The sequence below is a fragment of the Anopheles arabiensis genome, chromosome 2 (genome assembly GCF_016920715.1).
Source record: "Anopheles arabiensis isolate DONGOLA chromosome 2, AaraD3, whole genome shotgun sequence".
NCBI classification, from domain to species: Eukaryota; Metazoa; Arthropoda; class Insecta; order Diptera; family Culicidae; genus Anopheles; species Anopheles arabiensis.
Window position 1 is genome coordinate 594,844 of NC_053517.1, and position 17,624 is coordinate 612,467.

The following is a 17,624-nucleotide window of genomic DNA, read 5'->3' on the forward strand; positions in this document are numbered from 1 at the left end:
TTAGATACTATAGATAGATAGGCATCATGCCGGTGCGGTTGGCCAGAGATTCTTCCGTTAAAAACCCGCACGCACATACCACAGCCCATTAACCACGATGCAGTTTTAACGACGGATGGGTAGGCGTTGATGCGAACAACTTTTTTACGCCAGCCTATTTTACGACATTCGCAGGTTTTCTTCAAAATGTCGTTACCCACACCCCGCCGATAAGCACTTTGTTCGGCTGGCTTCATCTTTACGAGCTGATTCGGCATTTGTTTCGTCTTTCTATCAATGGCGATATACATAAAATGTAACTGTTCAATATAAAGTATAAAAATTACACATATGTATCTCAACGCATTGACTGCACTGTCGGTGGATAATACACCATCTTTAAGCGGGATTACTAGAAAAATAAGTGGAACGGATCAGTAATTTGGAACACACATTTTCCGCGCACAAGTAATCTTAAAGTGCAAACCAATATCGAGCTTCACCATTACGTATTTGTCATACACAACCCAGTATCACATTCATTTATGCACCCATTTCTCTACCTGCAACATCGAAAATATACGTACCATATTCATCTACACTTAATCGATTCCGTCGTTCGCAGGGCGTTATACCGAATGCTCACGGCGGAATATGCACCTGGATGCACGAGTGGCACAAAATAACAACACACATCACTGCATCGCTTGGAGCAAAACACTCTCATCGACCCAGTACAGTGTCCTTCTGCCTGGGCCGCTAAACAACAACGCTTTGGTAGAATTCGTATAATACCAGCACATCTCCAAAGCACACGGTTATTATCGTAGTGACATTAAACATATTCGGTGTATGCACATCAACAACATCGGCACCATTTGCACCAAGATATGCGCATAAGAGAAAAAACAGAGGCCAACTAAGCACAGGCTACTCAGCACGTACGATACACGGTGCACGAGATTATTAAAACAAAATTCCACATCACTGAAACCAAAAGCATATCCAAAATGTTGTGCTCCACGATAACTTCGCAAACCTCGCTGTCTAGTGTCATCTATATGATAGTCAAAAGAGCATTACTATTATATTCATTTGGAATGACGAATTATTTACTTGTTTTTTTTTTCTTTTTCTCTTGATTTTTTTTTTTCGTTCGCAGCGCCAAAAATGAGTTTTACAAAATTTAGACTCCACACACTTTTATACCGTTAACACTCTTCGCTCCTGCCTTGCAAAGGCCCTTCTATACCGTTAACACCCTTCTTCATCCGTTCATCTCTCGCTCTCTCTCTCTATCGGTCTTCCTCACTTCATTTCCGTATCCCTATCCACTGCCACTGCAAGCTGGGTTCTTACGTTTTCCTTTTTTGTTCATTCCATAAAGATGGTTCACATTTCAATTTAGTATTTGCGCATATTCTCCTCATCAGTTGTTGAAATATTTTCTACTTTGCTATTTGTTTTTTTTCTTTTTTCTGCCTCCATTTCCTATTCCTCAAACATGAGTTAAATGAAATGCTAGCATTTAATCGCTGTTCGATTATTGCTCCGGAAATCCTCTTTCATCAGCAGATCGGACGCATTTCAACAACATGACGCAAGCATCTTTCTGCTGTTCTACCACTCACGCTGCATAAATTAACTCTAAAAATATAATATAAATTATCGTGTTTCGTCTTCGGAATCTAGACATTTGTTTTTTTTCGTAACACTTGGGCAGTATCAATACACTCGACCCGATTCAGCCAGCCAGGCGCGTACGTTATGCTAGTAGTAGTAGTTTTATATCTCTGATTTCACAGCCATATTTCTTATTACCTTTAAACACGTCTACTTTTAAAACAGAGACTCATTCAATAAAGTATTGCTTTAGATTCGTGACGATGCGCGCTTACCTTTTGTTTTTTGTTTCATTGGCGAAATGTTGTGTGTCTTTCCTTTTGTTTTGCTACATATTCCTTCATCTATTGCTTATTATGATGATCTCTGGATGAATTGCTAGTTTTCTAATGCGTTCAACGTTTGTAGCAAATTCTCACTCTGGAGAAGTGTTTAGGTTTTAGAAGACAAAAAACCCTTTGTATCAAAGAAGTATCTTTCTTCTCGGAATCAATGCATCCAGCAAGACGCGCTCTACACTCACGATCATACTAACTGTGAATTCTGCCACGACAACTCCTCTCTTTAACTAGAGCATTATGTGGACATGTGTAAAATGCCATCCTGCTACGTTTCCCTCCCTTCCCCCTTCCTAACTACTACTTCTACTATTAAACCATGTTTTTTGGTCCTCACAAGGTAGTATAGTACTCTTTTTGTTTATTCGCAGATCATATAGATCCAACATGACGAGCATCGATTACCCATTTGCTATAGGATCTCTTTTTCAATACTTGTGTTTTCACTTTTTTTCTTTTCTTTTTAATGGCACCATAACTGGTTGTTTAAGTTTTACTAAACGAGATCATTCCATGATACTTTCCAGTAATTTCTGGACATCACCTTGGTTTGTTTTTTCTTATTCACTCTTATGTTTAACATTCTCCTATATCTTCTTTCTTTGTATATTTTTCCACTTTCACTAGAGTTTTTTTTCTTTGTTTTTTAGTACCACTCATAGTAATAATTGTGCATAAACTACAGGAGCGTCCAAGGAATATTAAGAAACCGCCTAATCATTGCATGTCCTCTGATATCAACGATAATATGTGTAACAATCACCAGTATTACTGTATTGCTTAAGCCTTACATTGCTTGAACATGGCAGCGAGTTTATAGCTTATTAAATCCAAATACTTGTAACAATGCGAGCTTGGCTTCTGTTTGGGACAAGTTTATCATTTATCTTAGGCGACTGATAAATGTATTCCTGTGACGCACTGCGCACTTTCTTTACGACTCCTGCCGGGGCAAACCCGTGCAGCAGTATTCCTTACATCAGTCTTTTCACACAATTTTCGTTCACTTTTCTGGTATTTGGATTCCATTTGCACGGATACATCCTACCGAAATCGTAACACAAATGCCACCAAGCACGTTAAACGTCCGATGTACATTATAAAGTTCCAGTCTTATGCAAGCGACTAATGATCACGATGTTATAGACAGTGTCGAAGTGACCGGAGTAAATAATGGCTCGCCGAATAAAACACTCAAGCTTTTGCTATCTTTTAGCATCCGCCACGAGGTTGCAAAGGTGGACTTTATCTGTTCGAAAACATCACCATCAAATACCGACCGAGCTGTGTTGGTAAAGTCGAACGGTTCTGCAAAGAAATGGAAGGGAAAACATACGGCGAAAGAGATTATATTTGTTTTCTCTCGCAATCAGCTTCTACTGCAACCTACCTTCTATGCACAAATGCTTCCAATGGTGAGGATCATTTTTGTAGCTTCTTGCTAGACGGCATTCTTCTATCGGTATGATGGTACTTGTTCTTACAGATATAGCGTAGTGTTCATAACTGAAATAGAATCGACCAAAACATTTACTGATACTGATGCCTGTAGCTGTATGCACGATACATCATATACCATCACATATACTTACTCGAATTTTGTATAATAATCCAAGAAACTTAGCAACAATTCTCCCAAGCTTTCCTTGTTATCTGTGTGATATGGTTCGATGCGTTCGATCATTTCTATATTATGAATGTCGATGATTTTCTGTAACAACGCATAATAACCACAACATAGTTGAATACGGCCGCGTTTCAAGGGTAGCTAACAACTCACCATAAACTTTTCAGGATGTAAGGCATGCAAACATGGAAGAACTGGTGGGCTTGTTCCGTACTGCAGGAAATGAATAACCATCAATACCAGAGAGTAGCTGGATATAGTCATGTTTTTAGCATCGTTTATGTTGTGATGCCGGGCCCACAACTTTACCACCAACACCAACGGTCTAACGCGCCAGTCCACTGCAAAGATTCATCAGCCAACATTGTTACACCAGGTAGCTCTCAGATACACTACTTATCTCACATGTACTTACTCTGCGAATAACAGTGCAACAAATGCGTATTCCTAATCCCAACGCAATTGTTGAAATTCAGATCCACCTCAATGCCGTGCTTGCTGTCTTGAAAGCGGAGAATTGGCACTTTTGCTTGAATCAAGCTGAAGTCGTTGAAGCTTGACGATGGCATACTCATGAAATATTCCTTCACCAGTGACAAATTGAGCAACGCTTCCAAGCGAGGATCGTAGCAGCTGGGAGCGCTCCGCGAAACAAGGCACATGTCCACATCTGAACTGTCAGCACCAAAGCCAGAGATCGTGCTGCCGACCAGATAAAGGCTATACTTCGGAAAGCCTTTCTTGATCGAGATATACAGATCGCGCCATAGTTGCATCTTTTCAAGATATTTCTCTTCCGACTGCTGGGCAGCAGTGAACTTTTCCCAGATCGCTAACGATAGATTGTCCCAAATGCTGCCATCAGTGAGCGCAACCGGCGGAGACTTCATTTCGACATCATCCGCACGCTGAATGAATCGATCTGCCGGTGTGTATTGAAAATCGGCGGGCAATGATGAACGATGTACATAGCTCATGGAAACATGATTATTTTTGCGCACGGTTCCACCGGCTGACGATTGTCCTTTAGTGGTGGTGCTGAAAAGAGATCCAGCAACATTAGTTCCCATCGATCGGTGCGACCGGTAATGTGTGTTGGTGGCGGGTGATGTTCGTCCCGATTGACTGCTGTAGAAGTAAACAAATAATACAAGGTAAACGAAACATTCACTTTCGCAAGCTTCGCAAAATACGTACCGTGTCTTTGGATGTCCGCTCTGCATCGACTGAGAATCGTTGGGCGGCACCGATGACGCAGACAGCGACGACGAACTTGAAGAACTGGCAGCTGCTGCTTGCAGTGCCAGTTCCAAAGATGAGCTACTTCCAAAACTCCCTGCCGTCTGGCTATTTATGAATTGAATAGGGTTCGGATGGCTATGGCTAGCGTTACCGAACAGTTCTCCAAACACCGGCACAGACTGGGTGCCCGTAACAGTTCTCGATGTTCCTTTCGGCGAGCCAATTGGAGGGCTATGGTCGCCAACACTTCCGCCGCCACTGCTAGTGTACGTCATGAGGTTCTGATGTGAGCCATGAAAACTTTGACTTCGAACGATAAATTCACCAACCAGCCCCGCGGTTGACGCATGCAGAGACGAAGGTGCCGAAGGGACAAACTCGGTCAACGTCGGATATGCGGAGGAGGACGATATTCCTGATGAGGTGGACGATGACGACCGGAACCCTTTCTCTTCGTTCGTTTCATTGTACTTCAAATAGCGATACGTACCCTCTGGATACTCGGAAGAATGGGACGAATCCGATTCGTAGTCGTGTACATTGGCGTGTGTAGATTCCAACAGATGTGTTTGAGATGTATTACTAGACAGCACCGATGAGTCTGTCGACGGAATCGACACCACCGAAGAAGACGATGACGAACGAGGAACGCTGCATCTTTTCGTCGCCTTATAAACACGCTCTATGTGCAATTCAGAGTTCTTCGTGGTATCCGGCACGTCTTCCGCCCCACGAAAAGCATTATTGGCCACCGTCTGTTGTTGTTGTGTATCGGAGGGTACTGAATCTGTGGATGATGATTCGTTGCGGCCATCATTCTCTTTTGCTGCTACTGAATTTATAATTTTTTCAACCGCACTTCCATCCCCTGCTTGTTTCGGTGAAGTAGAACGCTCTACTTCCGCTTGTTTTATCTCCTGCTGCTGATTCGCGTTGGTAAATTCGCTTGAAGATGCAGCACCATGCCCTCTATCATAACCACGGACGTATACAAGGTTTCGGTGCAAATGTTGCTGTTTATAATGATTTTGATGATGCTGAGGGTGGTGCTGTTGCTGTTGCTGCAGTGATTGTTGCTGCTGATGCGGCTGCATCGTGATATGTTCGTAGTAGTGATTTCCACCAGCAGCAGTATGATTATAGTAATGGTTATAGTTTTTTCGGTATCCATAACCAATGTTTTGCACTTTGTTCACGTGTTTATTTCCGTTTGTCTGTATGGAGCCATTTTTTCCTTTTCCGTGAGTATTCCAGTGCTTTTTACCACCACCACCACCACCACCAGTCCTTCCTTGATCGTCTCTACCATTTACCGTACCAATGGCCCTTGTGACGCCTTGCGAAACGTAGCTTAATTGATTGCCACCCCCACCATTGCCGGTATTGCCGTTGCGGTTGTGATACTGATAGTTGTTATTCTGGTGATAGTTGGTATGCATCTGCTGTACGTGGTGCTCCGGCGCCTGTTGCGTGTAATGTACCGCTTGGTGTTGCGCATGAACACCTCCGTTTTGGTTGTACAGGTAGGAAGATACTTCAAAATGTTTACCAACGTTCATGGAGTTGTGTCCGTCACCCGCATTCATCAGTGCATAGTTGGAATATGGTTGGGATTCGACCATTCCGCACTGTTGCGTAGCTAGCTCATCTCCACCGTACATGCTTTGGGAACGATTGTACTGTCCCGTGTGCTGTGGAATAATCCTATGCAATTGTACCAGCGGTTGTTGCTGGTGCGGCGACTGCCGGGAACTGCGCTGGTGCAGCTGATTATTGTGATGATGCTGCATCATATGCTGCTGGAATTGTTGAGTAAAATTATAGTTCACTTGAGACGTCGAACCACGGTACATCGCAATGTCGCCCGATGAGCTGTTGTTACTTGCTCCATTGGTAACAGTGCAGAGGGACATTTTTAAACCGACATCACGTAAAAAATCATACGAATATTGATGAGGAACGGTATTATTGTGCTGTTGCAACGACTGATGGTGGTCCTGTGCATTGTGAATCAGTACCTGCTGTTTTGATGGATTTTGCGATCCAAGTGTAGGAATGTATGACGCTTGATTTGGAGTAACAACATGTTGATTTGAATGGCCAGCTTTAGAAATGACGGAAGATACGGCCGTATTACTAGTGAATTGTTTCAAACGAAGTGCCTCATTCTGCTGCTGCTTCGAGTTGCCCTGCAACATCAGAGACATAACTGAAACATGGGTTTGATCAGCGGTAGATCCAGATCCAGATTCTTTACACTCTCGGCTTCCGTCTGTTGCTGACTTTTCCGAGCTATTTGCAGACGCACTGATCGGTACGTTTGCGGGACTGGCAGCAGTACAATGGCTGGATGAGCGAACATATGATTTATGTGAGTGTTTTTGTTGATTTGCTTTTGCAGCAAAGGACGATGGAGCTTGGAACTCCGGATGCAATGAAGTCGGGTTTTTTTTAACAGGCGGCACATTACCAGCACGTCCGTAATACATTTCTGCCCTCGAACCGGTTAACGTGTCGGCGAGATGAGAGGATGCCGCATGATTATTAACAACACTTCCGACGTCACCCTCTTCTGCAGCAGCAGATTCGAGAGATCTTGCATGCTTCATAGATAAAGCAGAAAACCCAACAACAAAAAATTATTAAAATAGTAGTTGAACTCGCACAAAAAAGATAAATTCTAGCAACACCTACTACACATTTTATATAACTTTACTTACCTTAGTATTTTTGTGCCCCATTTCATTAGTAGCATTGTCTCGGTCTACCTTGGATACCACAGCCAACGGATGCTCCGCTTTCGCTTCCTCCGGTTTAAACTTATTGCCAATAAATTCCGGCACTTTCTTTTTCGACGAAGTCTTGCGGATGCTTTCCGTGATATAGCCCACCGCTCTATTGTCTTGCTCGTAATCATCCAATGTCCCATCAGCGTTCGGGCATGTGGACGCGGAAGGGCACGCAAACTCTTTCTTCTGATTCGATGCGATGGTTACTGCCACTGACTCCTCTTCGGACTTGTCCAGGCCACTAGGTGCTATGTTGAGATTCCATGATTTCAAACTATCGATGATGTGCTGCTGTTTTTTTCGATTGGACGCATTATTGTAGTACTTTTTACTCTTGCTCGAGCCGTACATCATCGAAACCGTCGCCGACGGGAACTGTGGCAGGGTTGATTTTTTAAACACTTTGTTGGAGTTGGACTGTTTTTCGCAATTATCTTCATTTACATTCTGTCGATCTCGGTCCATCTCCGTGCAAGTCGTTTGCGGTGCCTCTGGCACGACGGTAGACGGTGAGCCACACGAATTCGTTAGACACAGGCTGATGGGCATTTTTGCAATGGATCAGTCGCAGAGTGTTTTTAATTTATATGACGTACGCTAACGACGACTTATACAATATGCGCATGCATTTTTTTTAAACAGTGTGAATAATAAATATACATAAATACAGCTTCTCTTAAAACGAAAGGAACTATTTGAATATCCTTGCAGTTGGTTCGAGTTAGATCGCTTTTGTAGTTTTTGAGCAATCGGAAGCAGTGCAATGGTAATACATTACTTCATCTGTCCTACGCTATACGGTGAATAATCGCCACCTAATTTTGTTCTCCGAATAAAGATCAACTTATGGAACAATTCCTGTAATCAGCCAGCTACAGCTACAGTGTATCCTAAAAAGAGAAGCAATACATATTAGATAAATATTAGCAATGGCAATGAGAGAAGCGGGAATTACAGTGGTCGTCCCTTGCCCTATATCTCTATACAAAGTTTTTACAGCTAGCTAGCTTTGGAAATAACTTCACTTGGTGTTCTCTACCACCATGTCAATGCTGCGAGCTGAATGCGAACAATCGTTAGCCAGGCTCTACCAAACCCACCCCATCTTCACCGAAATGTTCTGCGAAGCGTTGACAATCGAATGAAAAAAAACAGCATGCGTTTGAAGCCTCCTACCGCATCATATAACCTTACCCTCGTTTCGTTTGTGAGCCACAGCCAATTTCCGCATTTACTTTTATCAACCGAAACACAACTTCTTCGTACGAATGGCTCATTTGCCTAAGGTGTTCTATATCGACGACTCCGGGGGTTTCGCTCATTTTAGTTTTCCGATCTTCACGCTCATGTTTTATGCTCATGCTTGATACCGATATGATACCGCTGAAATCGCACAGCACCGATTCATTGCATTATCGTCCACGTGAAGTAAAGCGAAAAAAAAACCAAAATGGACAACCACCACCAACCGCCGTCGTGCGCCGTTAAGATATACTCTACTAGAAGATCTTTTCACACTCCTTTTGGCAGGGACGAAACTATGGCTGCAAACTGCACTTGGCGACGGAACCGTACCCGCGCCATCAAATCTACCGAGGAGAGAGAGAAACGCCCGCAAGACGAATCTTCGCGCACACATACATACACACACACACAAACACTTTGAATCGCTGCTGCTGCTGCCGCTATTCGGTGGATGTTCTATGTACGCGATGGCGGTATATCCGAAGTAATTTCCCGGGACAATTTTTAGGCAGTTTCAACTACAAATCTTTTCTAGCGCATAAGCTTCCCGAGCCCATCTTTTCAGTGAGGCATTGTTCTTGCAAATGTACTTGGCTGCTGACCACACTGCGCATCGCTGTTTGTTAGCTAACACACCCCAGATGACAGATGCGGTTCATGCCGGGTGCAGTGTGCTATTATAGAGTGGTAAAGAAAATCTATTAAAATATCATGGATCGGTACAACACGATTACAATTACAAAAGCACAGGCCATATTATTACCCACAAACACGCTCACTTACTGCCACATAATAGTCTACATTTTGGCTGCCATAAAAGCACGCAACGTATGGAACGGTAGTTGACGTAAAACACCTTGTGAAACGTGTGGGCCGCAGCTTCGTCTCTAAAAGTAAACAATGGCCGAGCAGCTGTCAATGTATCAAAACATCACATAGATAACAGGAACGCTCGGCGTAGAAAATACCCCGTAAACATTAGAAGTTCCTTCCGATATATTTCACTACTTGGCTGTCCTGAAATATGTACATCGTGCAACGATGTACAGCAAGTCGCCCGACGCCAAGATGAACGCAACGCCAGCAACTAAACTAGCACCAATGAAGATCGAGCTATCGCGAGCCCTGCGAACAGTTTCTGCATCCGGTTGTGATCCAAAAATCATTTACCTTGATCGAGTCTGTCGAACGTGCCTGGAGGAGAGAGAAAAGGATCAGCTTAAAGATTTGTTCGAATTTTGTCTGGCGGATACCATCATGAGCTGCACTCGCATTACGGTAAACTTCTTTGCTAGTCACGTTGTCCCGGAATGTAAGAAGTAAATGCTTGACCTTTTAGGTGGCCGAATCCGATGGGCTTCCGTGTCATATATGTACGGACTGTTGTTTGGAGCTGGAAAGAAGCTTCAACTTTCAGCAAATGACCAAAGCATCGGATGCTACGATCCGATCACTGCTCGAGGAGTCGGTCGTCATCAAACAAGACAGCGAAACGAAGTATGAGGTGTTAAATGTGGTGGTAACGGACCTTCACGGCAACTCAGAAACGTCCGCCGTTGTTGTACCTATCGAGGAACTACGATTTCAGCTTGTAAATTCAAACGACAACACGCTAGTGGATGACCGAACCGAGGATGCTGTTAATATTCCGCCCAGCGATTTAACAGCTAATGATACGAGCCCCAAAGCTACTGCGATTGAGGAAAACCTGCAAACAGTTAATCCTACCACTGCACTAACCATGTCAACTGCTACACCGGCACCAGATAAACTTACCTCGGACCAACCCTCCACCGCAAAGTCGTTAAGGGAATCTATCATTCTTCGCACACTGAAGCAGGAACTTTCGGAATTCATAAGCGGCAACAGCAGTGCTGATATATCGAAAAATGTGGAAATAGTTGACGAAAATGTAGACGACGAGCTAATCCATGTGGACTATCTGAAAGATGCACTTACGGAGGAATACATTCAAATCATGGAAAATCAGCTGGCGTCTTCCGTACCATGCAGTAAGGAGGAGGAACAGCTGGAACAAGAGCATTTGAATAATCTAATTCACGCCTCGATGGAAGCGGAGGAACCGCGAGAACGGCCCAAAAGCGAAGACGCCAATGAAATCAATACCATGTATTGCAAGATATGCGATGTACAGTTTAGCAAACGGCGGTTGTACCGAAAGCACGTCGATCGTAAGCACTCGGAAGTAAATGTTACCCACTGTGGTGTTTGCACAACCATTGCGTATTAACCATCTCTATCCATTCCGTTTCCAGAAACGCTTCGAATGTCAGCTGTGTTCGAGAAAGTTTGCAGAAAAGTCGGTACTCAAGAATCATATGCTTCGACACACCGGAGAAAAGTCGCACGTGTGCGATGTTTGCGATGCACGGTTCTACGAAAAAGCTCTACTAAACGTGCATATGCGACGACACTCTGGTTCGCGACCGTACGGCTGCGAGCTGTGCGATAAACGGTTTGCCACGCGGAGCATGCTCAACACGCACCAAAAGGTGCATAGCGATCCTCGGCCCCACGTGTGTAACGTTTGCCAGAAGGGTTTCAAATTATCTTGGCAGCTGAAGGCACACGGACGAATTCATACTAACGAAAAGCCGTTCGAGTGCCCTTACTGCCAGAAACGGTTTAATCAAAATGGCAATCTGGCAGTGCACATACGGACGCATTCTGGAGAAAAGCCCTATGTGTGCAAAATCTGCGAAAAAGCCTACCCAAGCCAGGGAGAACTACAGGTAGGTATTAGAATCGGGAAACAATCATTCAACCAAAGGTAATGCGTACCAACTTCGGTTCCTTGCAGTGCCATATGCGGCAACACACCGGTGAGGAAAAGGTGAAGAAAGTTGTATGCACCGTTTGCAGCAAAGCGTTACCCACGAATCACGATCTCCTCATCCACATGCGAACACACACGAAGGAAAAGCCGTACGGGTGCACGGTGTGCGAGAAACGATTTATGCTGCGCGTCCATCTTACCGTTCACATGCGTTCCCACACGGGCGAAAAACCATTTGCTTGTAATTTGTGTGAAAAAGGTACGTCAGAAATGGTAACCATAGACCAAATCGATCCAAACAATCTGCTTACAATTAATTCCTTCACAGCATTCCCTACCAACTATCAGCTGAAGATGCACAACTATGTGCATACAGGAGAGAAAAACTATTCCTGTGAGGTGTGCAATCGGAAATTCAGCAGTTCAGCCAATCGCAACACGCATAGGAAAATACACGATCGAAAGAAAAATTAGCAAACCAATACATGTTGGCATGCACAATAAAATCATTGGCGTGCCGTCGTTGTTGTACAATCTTCAGCATAGAAACGGGTTTGAAGATGCGTTAGAAATTTCGGATAAAAGTGTTAAACCCCTACCGTGCAAGTTGCATTCAAAACAAAATATTTTATTGGCCAACACAAAAAGACGGAATCTAATAGTAGCCTATCCACTGGTGAAGAATTTTGAGATGTTTAAGCTTCTTCAGAGCACAGAGTGAATACGTTCTGTAGATACCTTAAGTTGAATCGGCAAACTTAGTGCTACTTGCTCAATACGGCCTCATGGTCTTGGGTGTGACCGTATTCTGTCTACCTGCCTCTCTATACCGTACTTAATTGAAAGAACTCAAAATAATCAGCTGATGAACCAAATAACCGAAACGAGGGATGCGTTTTACCTTCAACGCTGTATTGTCACAGTCGTACGATGCCTGTAACATCGCGTGTATGAGCTGTTGGAAGAATAGTGCACAGTTGCAAAATGCACACTGATGGTGACATAGCTTCAATTGGACGATTGTTGCTCAGGAAAAGGTTCGCTAACGATCACCAGTTAAGGAGCACAGGATCGACAACGAATTGAAAACTGCAGTCAATCGCTGACGAGTGCAATCCTCAACCAATGCACTCTAATTTGTTGTTTGTACTTGTATTGTACTGTACTTGAGTTTGGGGAAAATACGCTCATTCTAGAGATAATGGCCTTTTCGCGCGATAAAGAAAACTGATGGGTCAGACCATTCGTCTATAAAAAAGTATATGTTGGAACTACGAATGCAACAGACAAAACAATAGAACAAAAGAACACACAGCAGCAGCCACAAAACAGCCATGAGCTTTGAGCTGTTACATTGCCGAATGGAAATGTCCATTCAGCAAATCACGGCAAACCGCCCACAATACTTTGGTACCATTAACCATCAAGCTGGCCGTTGGATGTTAGTTGTTTACTGCTCAGCCCATTCGTTTCAGATTACTGAATGCGCCAGGGTACATGAGACATCCTGTGCAAAGCCTTTCGTGCCAACAATGCTATTGGAGCTGATTGTGGTATCCTTACCGCTGTCCGCTTTACCAGCAAGCGAGTGAGATGCAACCCGATTCGAGACCTTCGTTAGAGTCAATGAATTCCCTGCTCTCTAACGGTTACCGCCATCGGTCCACAGTTAAGTCCCGTTTGTTATCCGTCCCAACGAAATGGCACTCATTCCGCCTCTCGGACAAACAGCTTTTGCCGGATGCATTTAATGGCCTGCGAACGGTTCGCACCACGCTGTGATTGCTCTTACGGGTTTGTCGTAAGCCTCGAGCAAGCCTTTGCATGAATTTGCTCGCTCGATAAAATCGTGCTTCCCTCTGTATGGTTCACCGTGTCGTATGTGTTGAATGATAGCTTTGCATCGGTTTAGCATTCCAGCTTTTAAAATTGTTCCGCCAGTCCAGCTTTATCAGTAGGGTTGGGAAAACTGCGAACTCGAGTGCAGTTCGAACGGCAGACGGTCGCTCGGCCCGGATTGGCTGTGATAGTTGGACTCCTGCGACAAGATGTTATCCATCTGTGACTGATACTCGCCCATGTAATCCTGCGAAAATTCTGGCTGCTGCGATAGGCTAAAGCCCGGCTGAGACATGTTTTGCGACATGCCCTGCGTAAGCGATGCGCTCGCCGTACCGCTGATGTGCGCATTGTTACCGCTGCTGCTTGGGGGGCCTATCGGACGTGGACGGCTCGACTTGCCACCGCTGGATGTCGATACTGAGCCAGATGCAAGCAGTTGGCTAGCCGTCTTACCAACCACCGGGCGACGAGTTTGCTTTGCCGCCTGAATTGCTGCCTGCTGCTGCTGCTGATAGAAGCGAGAGGGAGCATTCGACATATTGATGAACATTCCCACCGGGACAGGCATATTGCTCACTGCAGGATGGGTGCGCTGGGGCGAAATGTAGCCGATAGGGTCGTGCACCTTACGCATAAACGCATCTAGCGGTGTGTTCGCGCTAGCAGTAGTGCCGCTTCCACCGTGCCCCGGCACATCCACAAATCCACCCTGCTGTTGGTGGTAAGCGCTCGCGTTTCCGTACCCTGCCAACGGGTTATGCGCGTAACTTGTTGATGGTCCGGGATTGCGATCAAAATAACCACCGCCCAGCACTTCCTTTGCGTCGTACATGGCATTGGTCATGAAATGTGATCCGGGATTGAGCGTATTGATGATCTTTTTCGGTTTGGTAAACTGAATCATCGATTCCTTCAGATTGTTCAGCGATCCTTCCACCAACACCTTTTTGTCCTTGTAGAAGTTCAGCAAGTGGTTCCACAGCTCTTGCTTCGCCAGTACCTTCGGGTTGCCCACTATAATGATACCGTATTTGGCACGGGTCAGAGCTACGTTCAGCCGACGGGGGTCGTTCAGAAAACCGATGCCCTGGTGCTCATTCGCCCGCACACAAGACATGATAATGATATCTTTCTCGCGTCCCTGGAACGCATCCACGCTGGCAATTTCGATCTCCTGGTACAGCTTCGAGTGCAATGAACCCTGGTACTGCATGTACTGTACCAGGTACGCTCGCTGCCCTTCGTACGGCGTAATGATGCCGATTTGATCGGGTTTAATACCGGCCTTCAAAAATCGGGTCGTTATTTTTTCCACATTCGATGCCTCCGTCCGGTTCAGATACGAGGTACCCGATCCCGCGATTTCTTCCTGGCCCTGTGTGACCAGGAAAAACATCGGACAGTCTGGAGAGGGCCATGGAAAGTCGACTTTGAGCTTACGCTCATCCGCGCACACGCCGTTTTGCAGGCTGCCTTCATAGAAGAAGTTCGAAGGAAACTGTGACAACTCCGGGTGCATTCTGTATTGCACCTCGAGCCGGAATGGACGGATGCCTAGCGCCACTAGCCGCTCGAAAAGACTTTGCGACAGGCCGGCCTTAGCCGCCTTTTTACACATCACTACCGGGCCCAGCTGACAGTGGTCACCGACCAGGATGAGCTGTTTGGCACCCAGCACTACAGGCACCATACATTCCGGTTCCGTTGACTGCATCGATTCATCGATCAAGATGGAGTTGAACTTGATACGCTGCAGACGAAGATCGCCCGCTCCAACGCAGGTGCAGCATATCACATCAGCCGCTTCCAACAGTTCGCGCTCGGCCTGTTTCTTCAACGATCGATAACGTCGCTCATCTGAGAGGCTAAGCTCACCCGTTTCGTCTTTTAACTGTTGCAGCTTTTTCAGCTCCGAATTTTGTGCCATATTTCGAATTTGATTGTGCAGCGCTAGGAAGCTGACTGGGGAATCGATCGCTTCGCGTGATCTGGCACACACGCGCACAACTTTCAGATTCGTGCGATGAATCTTCTCCGTCAACTGATCAACGGCAGTGTTACTCGGTGCGCAGACCAATATGGGGCCACTGTTTAACCGCGCCAACTGATACACGATCGTTGCTGAAGTGACCGTCTTGCCCGTGCCCGGTGGACCCTGGATAAGGCTCAAGGGGCGCTGCAGTGCGTGGCGAACCGCGTAGACCTGAGACCGATTCAGGTCGGGCAGGTTGGGGGCACTGAAATGCTTGGGCAAATTCAGCCTAAACAGCACCTCTTCGGCACCATCGGCACGGACGTTTCCCAGCAAGCGTGCGTAAATGTAGTTCGAAACACTTTTCGCGTCCATCGCAAACTTGCGAAGCGCTTGCTGCATGCGCTCGAAAGACGTGCCCTTCCAGATGAAATCGACCGAGAAGTTGCTGGTACGCTCGATCGGTGCCTGATGGTTGTGCTTCAGCTCCAACCCCACATCATCGCCATAGTTGTCCGGCACCTTGATTACGTGCCCGATGCAGCTCCACGGTTTGTGCAGCTCTCCGACGTAGCGCAACTTTAGCTCATCTCCATGCATCAGCTTCATGTCACCGTCGTTCTTTGCCAGTGTAAAGTATGCGATCGTTTTCTTGTTCAACCCAGTGTCCCAACGGATTTCAATGTTTTCCTGCGTTTGACTCTCTTTCAACTTTTCGTCGTAGTCCGCTTCCAGCTTTACCAGCGGTCCGAACGTGTTCTGATACTGATATCCGTCCACGTAACGCAACTGTACCTGTTGCGGTTCCTTGTCAATGCCGGGCTTCTCGAGATCCTGGAAAGTTGCGTCCACATTTTCCTTCCACAGCTCTTCCAGCTTGTTAATTTGGGCAGCTGACACCTTGCGAGCACGCAATTGATCCTGCTCGGTTGGAATCTTCACCAGCCAAAACAAGAAGCAACGATCGGCGATCAACGGCTTCCACTGCTCCTGATCCCAGTTCATGTCCTTGATGGAGTTCTGTGCTGCACAGGGTTGTCTGCAAGCGATACATTTTATTCAAACCAATGCTACCAAGCCCCAAAATCGCACGTGTACGATGTGTACTATGGAAATCAACTGACCTGCACAACAGCACAACTACAGAGTCGCTTTTGGCTGGGATAAACCCGAGCACAAACACGTTCCGGACGGCACAGGAGTAACACTCCAGGACCGTCTCTCCGAGGGGACCGTCCGCATGTAAGGTAACCTCACGGTGCTTTGCGCGAACAAGATGATTCACAATGTGTGACCCAGACGTGCTGCCGCGTCCGTTGCAGAACCATTTTTTACATATGTTACACATAACCACCGTACTTGGCTCGTGTATGCCACAGTAACGGCAGGCGTGCGGAGGTAAATCCTTATTCTCCGCTGGATCTATCTCATCCTCATCCTCCTCAAACTGCAGCTCACCGATGGCCGAGGTAATTCCGGACAATTTCGTCGGATCCACACCGATGCGGCGGCCGAATCCATTCACCTGCAACAATGCAAAACGCGTAATGCTTCTCCCGCCAAACGAGTGCGGCACGGTCCGCGCTTTCTCTTACCTGGCTCCCACCGCCCAGATGATCGAGCTGCGAAGCTTGGGTTTGACTTTGCGAAGGAATCGTAAAGTCGCGAAAATCGTAGTCCGTTCCCTGCGAATCGGCTCCCACAAAATAGTTCTCCTCTGTATCGACGAAGGTCAACGATTGGGAACCCGTGGTTCCGTCGTAAGCGTCGACACTCATCTTTTGCCTAGCTCGTGGTTTTTTCGCGGACTCTTGTTTCAGGCGCAGCACAACTACCTATCTGCTTCTGCTATACCGCGCTGCGTGTTCGCCAAAACACCACCTGGACGGAGCCCCGGATGGACCTTACACCTCGCAACGTTCGTCCCGGATTACAAAGATCAGCGCTTTACTTCCCGCTCCGCTATTCGATGCTGCTCGTATTTGGTGAGTAATTTTATTTTGCTCGTTTCAGTGGCACTTTTCCTCTAGACGTTTTCAGAATGTGGGGGTAAAATTCCTACACGACGTAGATTATCGTCGCTTCCTGACTCACGTCAACTGTCACTTCTGTCATGTGACAAATATTCCACATTAATTGGTCGTTTTCTGAAACTAGATTGCTAGACACG

General features: G+C 45.9%; 3 protein-coding genes across 3 annotated transcripts; 1 reads left to right on the forward strand and 2 right to left on the reverse strand.

Moving 5' to 3' along the window:
• Positions 1-1,423: 1,423 nt before the first annotated feature.
• Positions 1,424-9,208, reverse strand: LOC120896447 (poly(A) RNA polymerase gld-2 homolog B). Its single transcript, XM_040300578.1, has 8 exons — positions 8,793-9,208; positions 7,530-8,488; positions 4,765-7,412; positions 3,983-4,695; positions 3,721-3,908; positions 3,533-3,651; positions 3,331-3,446; positions 1,424-3,248 (listed from the first exon to the last, which is right to left on the reverse strand). The coding sequence occupies exons 2-8, from the start codon at positions 8,145-8,147 to the stop codon at positions 3,073-3,075; spliced, it is 4,578 nt and encodes a 1,525-aa protein (XP_040156512.1). The 5' UTR covers positions 8,148-8,488; positions 8,793-9,208; the 3' UTR covers positions 1,424-3,072.
• A 648-nt stretch (positions 9,209-9,856) lies between these two features.
• On the forward strand, positions 9,857-12,193 carry LOC120896471 (zinc finger protein 583-like). The gene is made up of 5 exons (XM_040300614.1): positions 9,857-10,121; positions 10,183-11,049; positions 11,120-11,596; positions 11,665-11,899; positions 11,969-12,193. Exons 1-5 carry the CDS (start codon positions 9,885-9,887, stop codon positions 12,112-12,114), a joined length of 1,962 nt encoding a protein of 653 aa, XP_040156548.1. The 5' UTR covers positions 9,857-9,884; the 3' UTR covers positions 12,115-12,193.
• Positions 12,194-12,243: 50 nt separating this feature from the next.
• Positions 12,244-17,582, reverse strand: LOC120896455 (regulator of nonsense transcripts 1 homolog). The gene is made up of 3 exons (XM_040300589.1): positions 17,050-17,582; positions 16,579-16,979; positions 12,244-16,493 (listed from the first exon to the last, which is right to left on the reverse strand). Exons 1-3 carry the CDS (start codon positions 17,230-17,232, stop codon positions 13,592-13,594), a joined length of 3,486 nt encoding a protein of 1,161 aa, XP_040156523.1. The 5' UTR covers positions 17,233-17,582; the 3' UTR covers positions 12,244-13,591.
• Positions 17,583-17,624: the final 42 nt, after the last annotated feature.

Bases quoted from the DNA above. Each gene is read 5' to 3' on its own strand.
- LOC120896447 (XM_040300578.1), bottom strand. From the start codon at position 8,147: ATGCCCATCAGCCTGTGTCTAACGAATTCGTGTGGCTCACCGTCTACC. The intron at 7,413-7,529 runs GTAAGTAAAGTT...TTATCTATGAAG, and splicing joins TGGGGCACAAAAATACTAAG to CATGCAAGATCTCTCGAATC. The intron at 4,696-4,764 runs GTACGTATTTTG...TTACTTCTACAG, and splicing joins AGCGGACATCCAAAGACACG to CAGTCAATCGGGACGAACAT.
- LOC120896455 (XM_040300589.1), bottom strand. From the start codon at position 17,232: ATGAGTGTCGACGCTTACGACGGAACCACGGGTTCCCAATCGTTGACC. The intron at 16,980-17,049 runs GTAAGAGAAAGC...GCATTGTTGCAG, and splicing joins ATCTGGGCGGTGGGAGCCAG to GTGAATGGATTCGGCCGCCG. The intron at 16,494-16,578 runs GTCAGTTGATTT...TATCGCTTGCAG, and splicing joins GTAGTTGTGCTGTTGTGCAG to ACAACCCTGTGCAGCACAGA.
- LOC120896471 (XM_040300614.1), top strand. From the start codon at position 9,885: ATGTACAGCAAGTCGCCCGACGCCAAGATGAACGCAACGCCAGCAACT. The intron at 11,597-11,664 runs GTAGGTATTAGA...GGTTCCTTGCAG, and splicing joins CAAGCCAGGGAGAACTACAG to TGCCATATGCGGCAACACAC. The intron at 11,900-11,968 runs GTACGTCAGAAA...ATTCCTTCACAG, and splicing joins TTGTAATTTGTGTGAAAAAG to CATTCCCTACCAACTATCAG.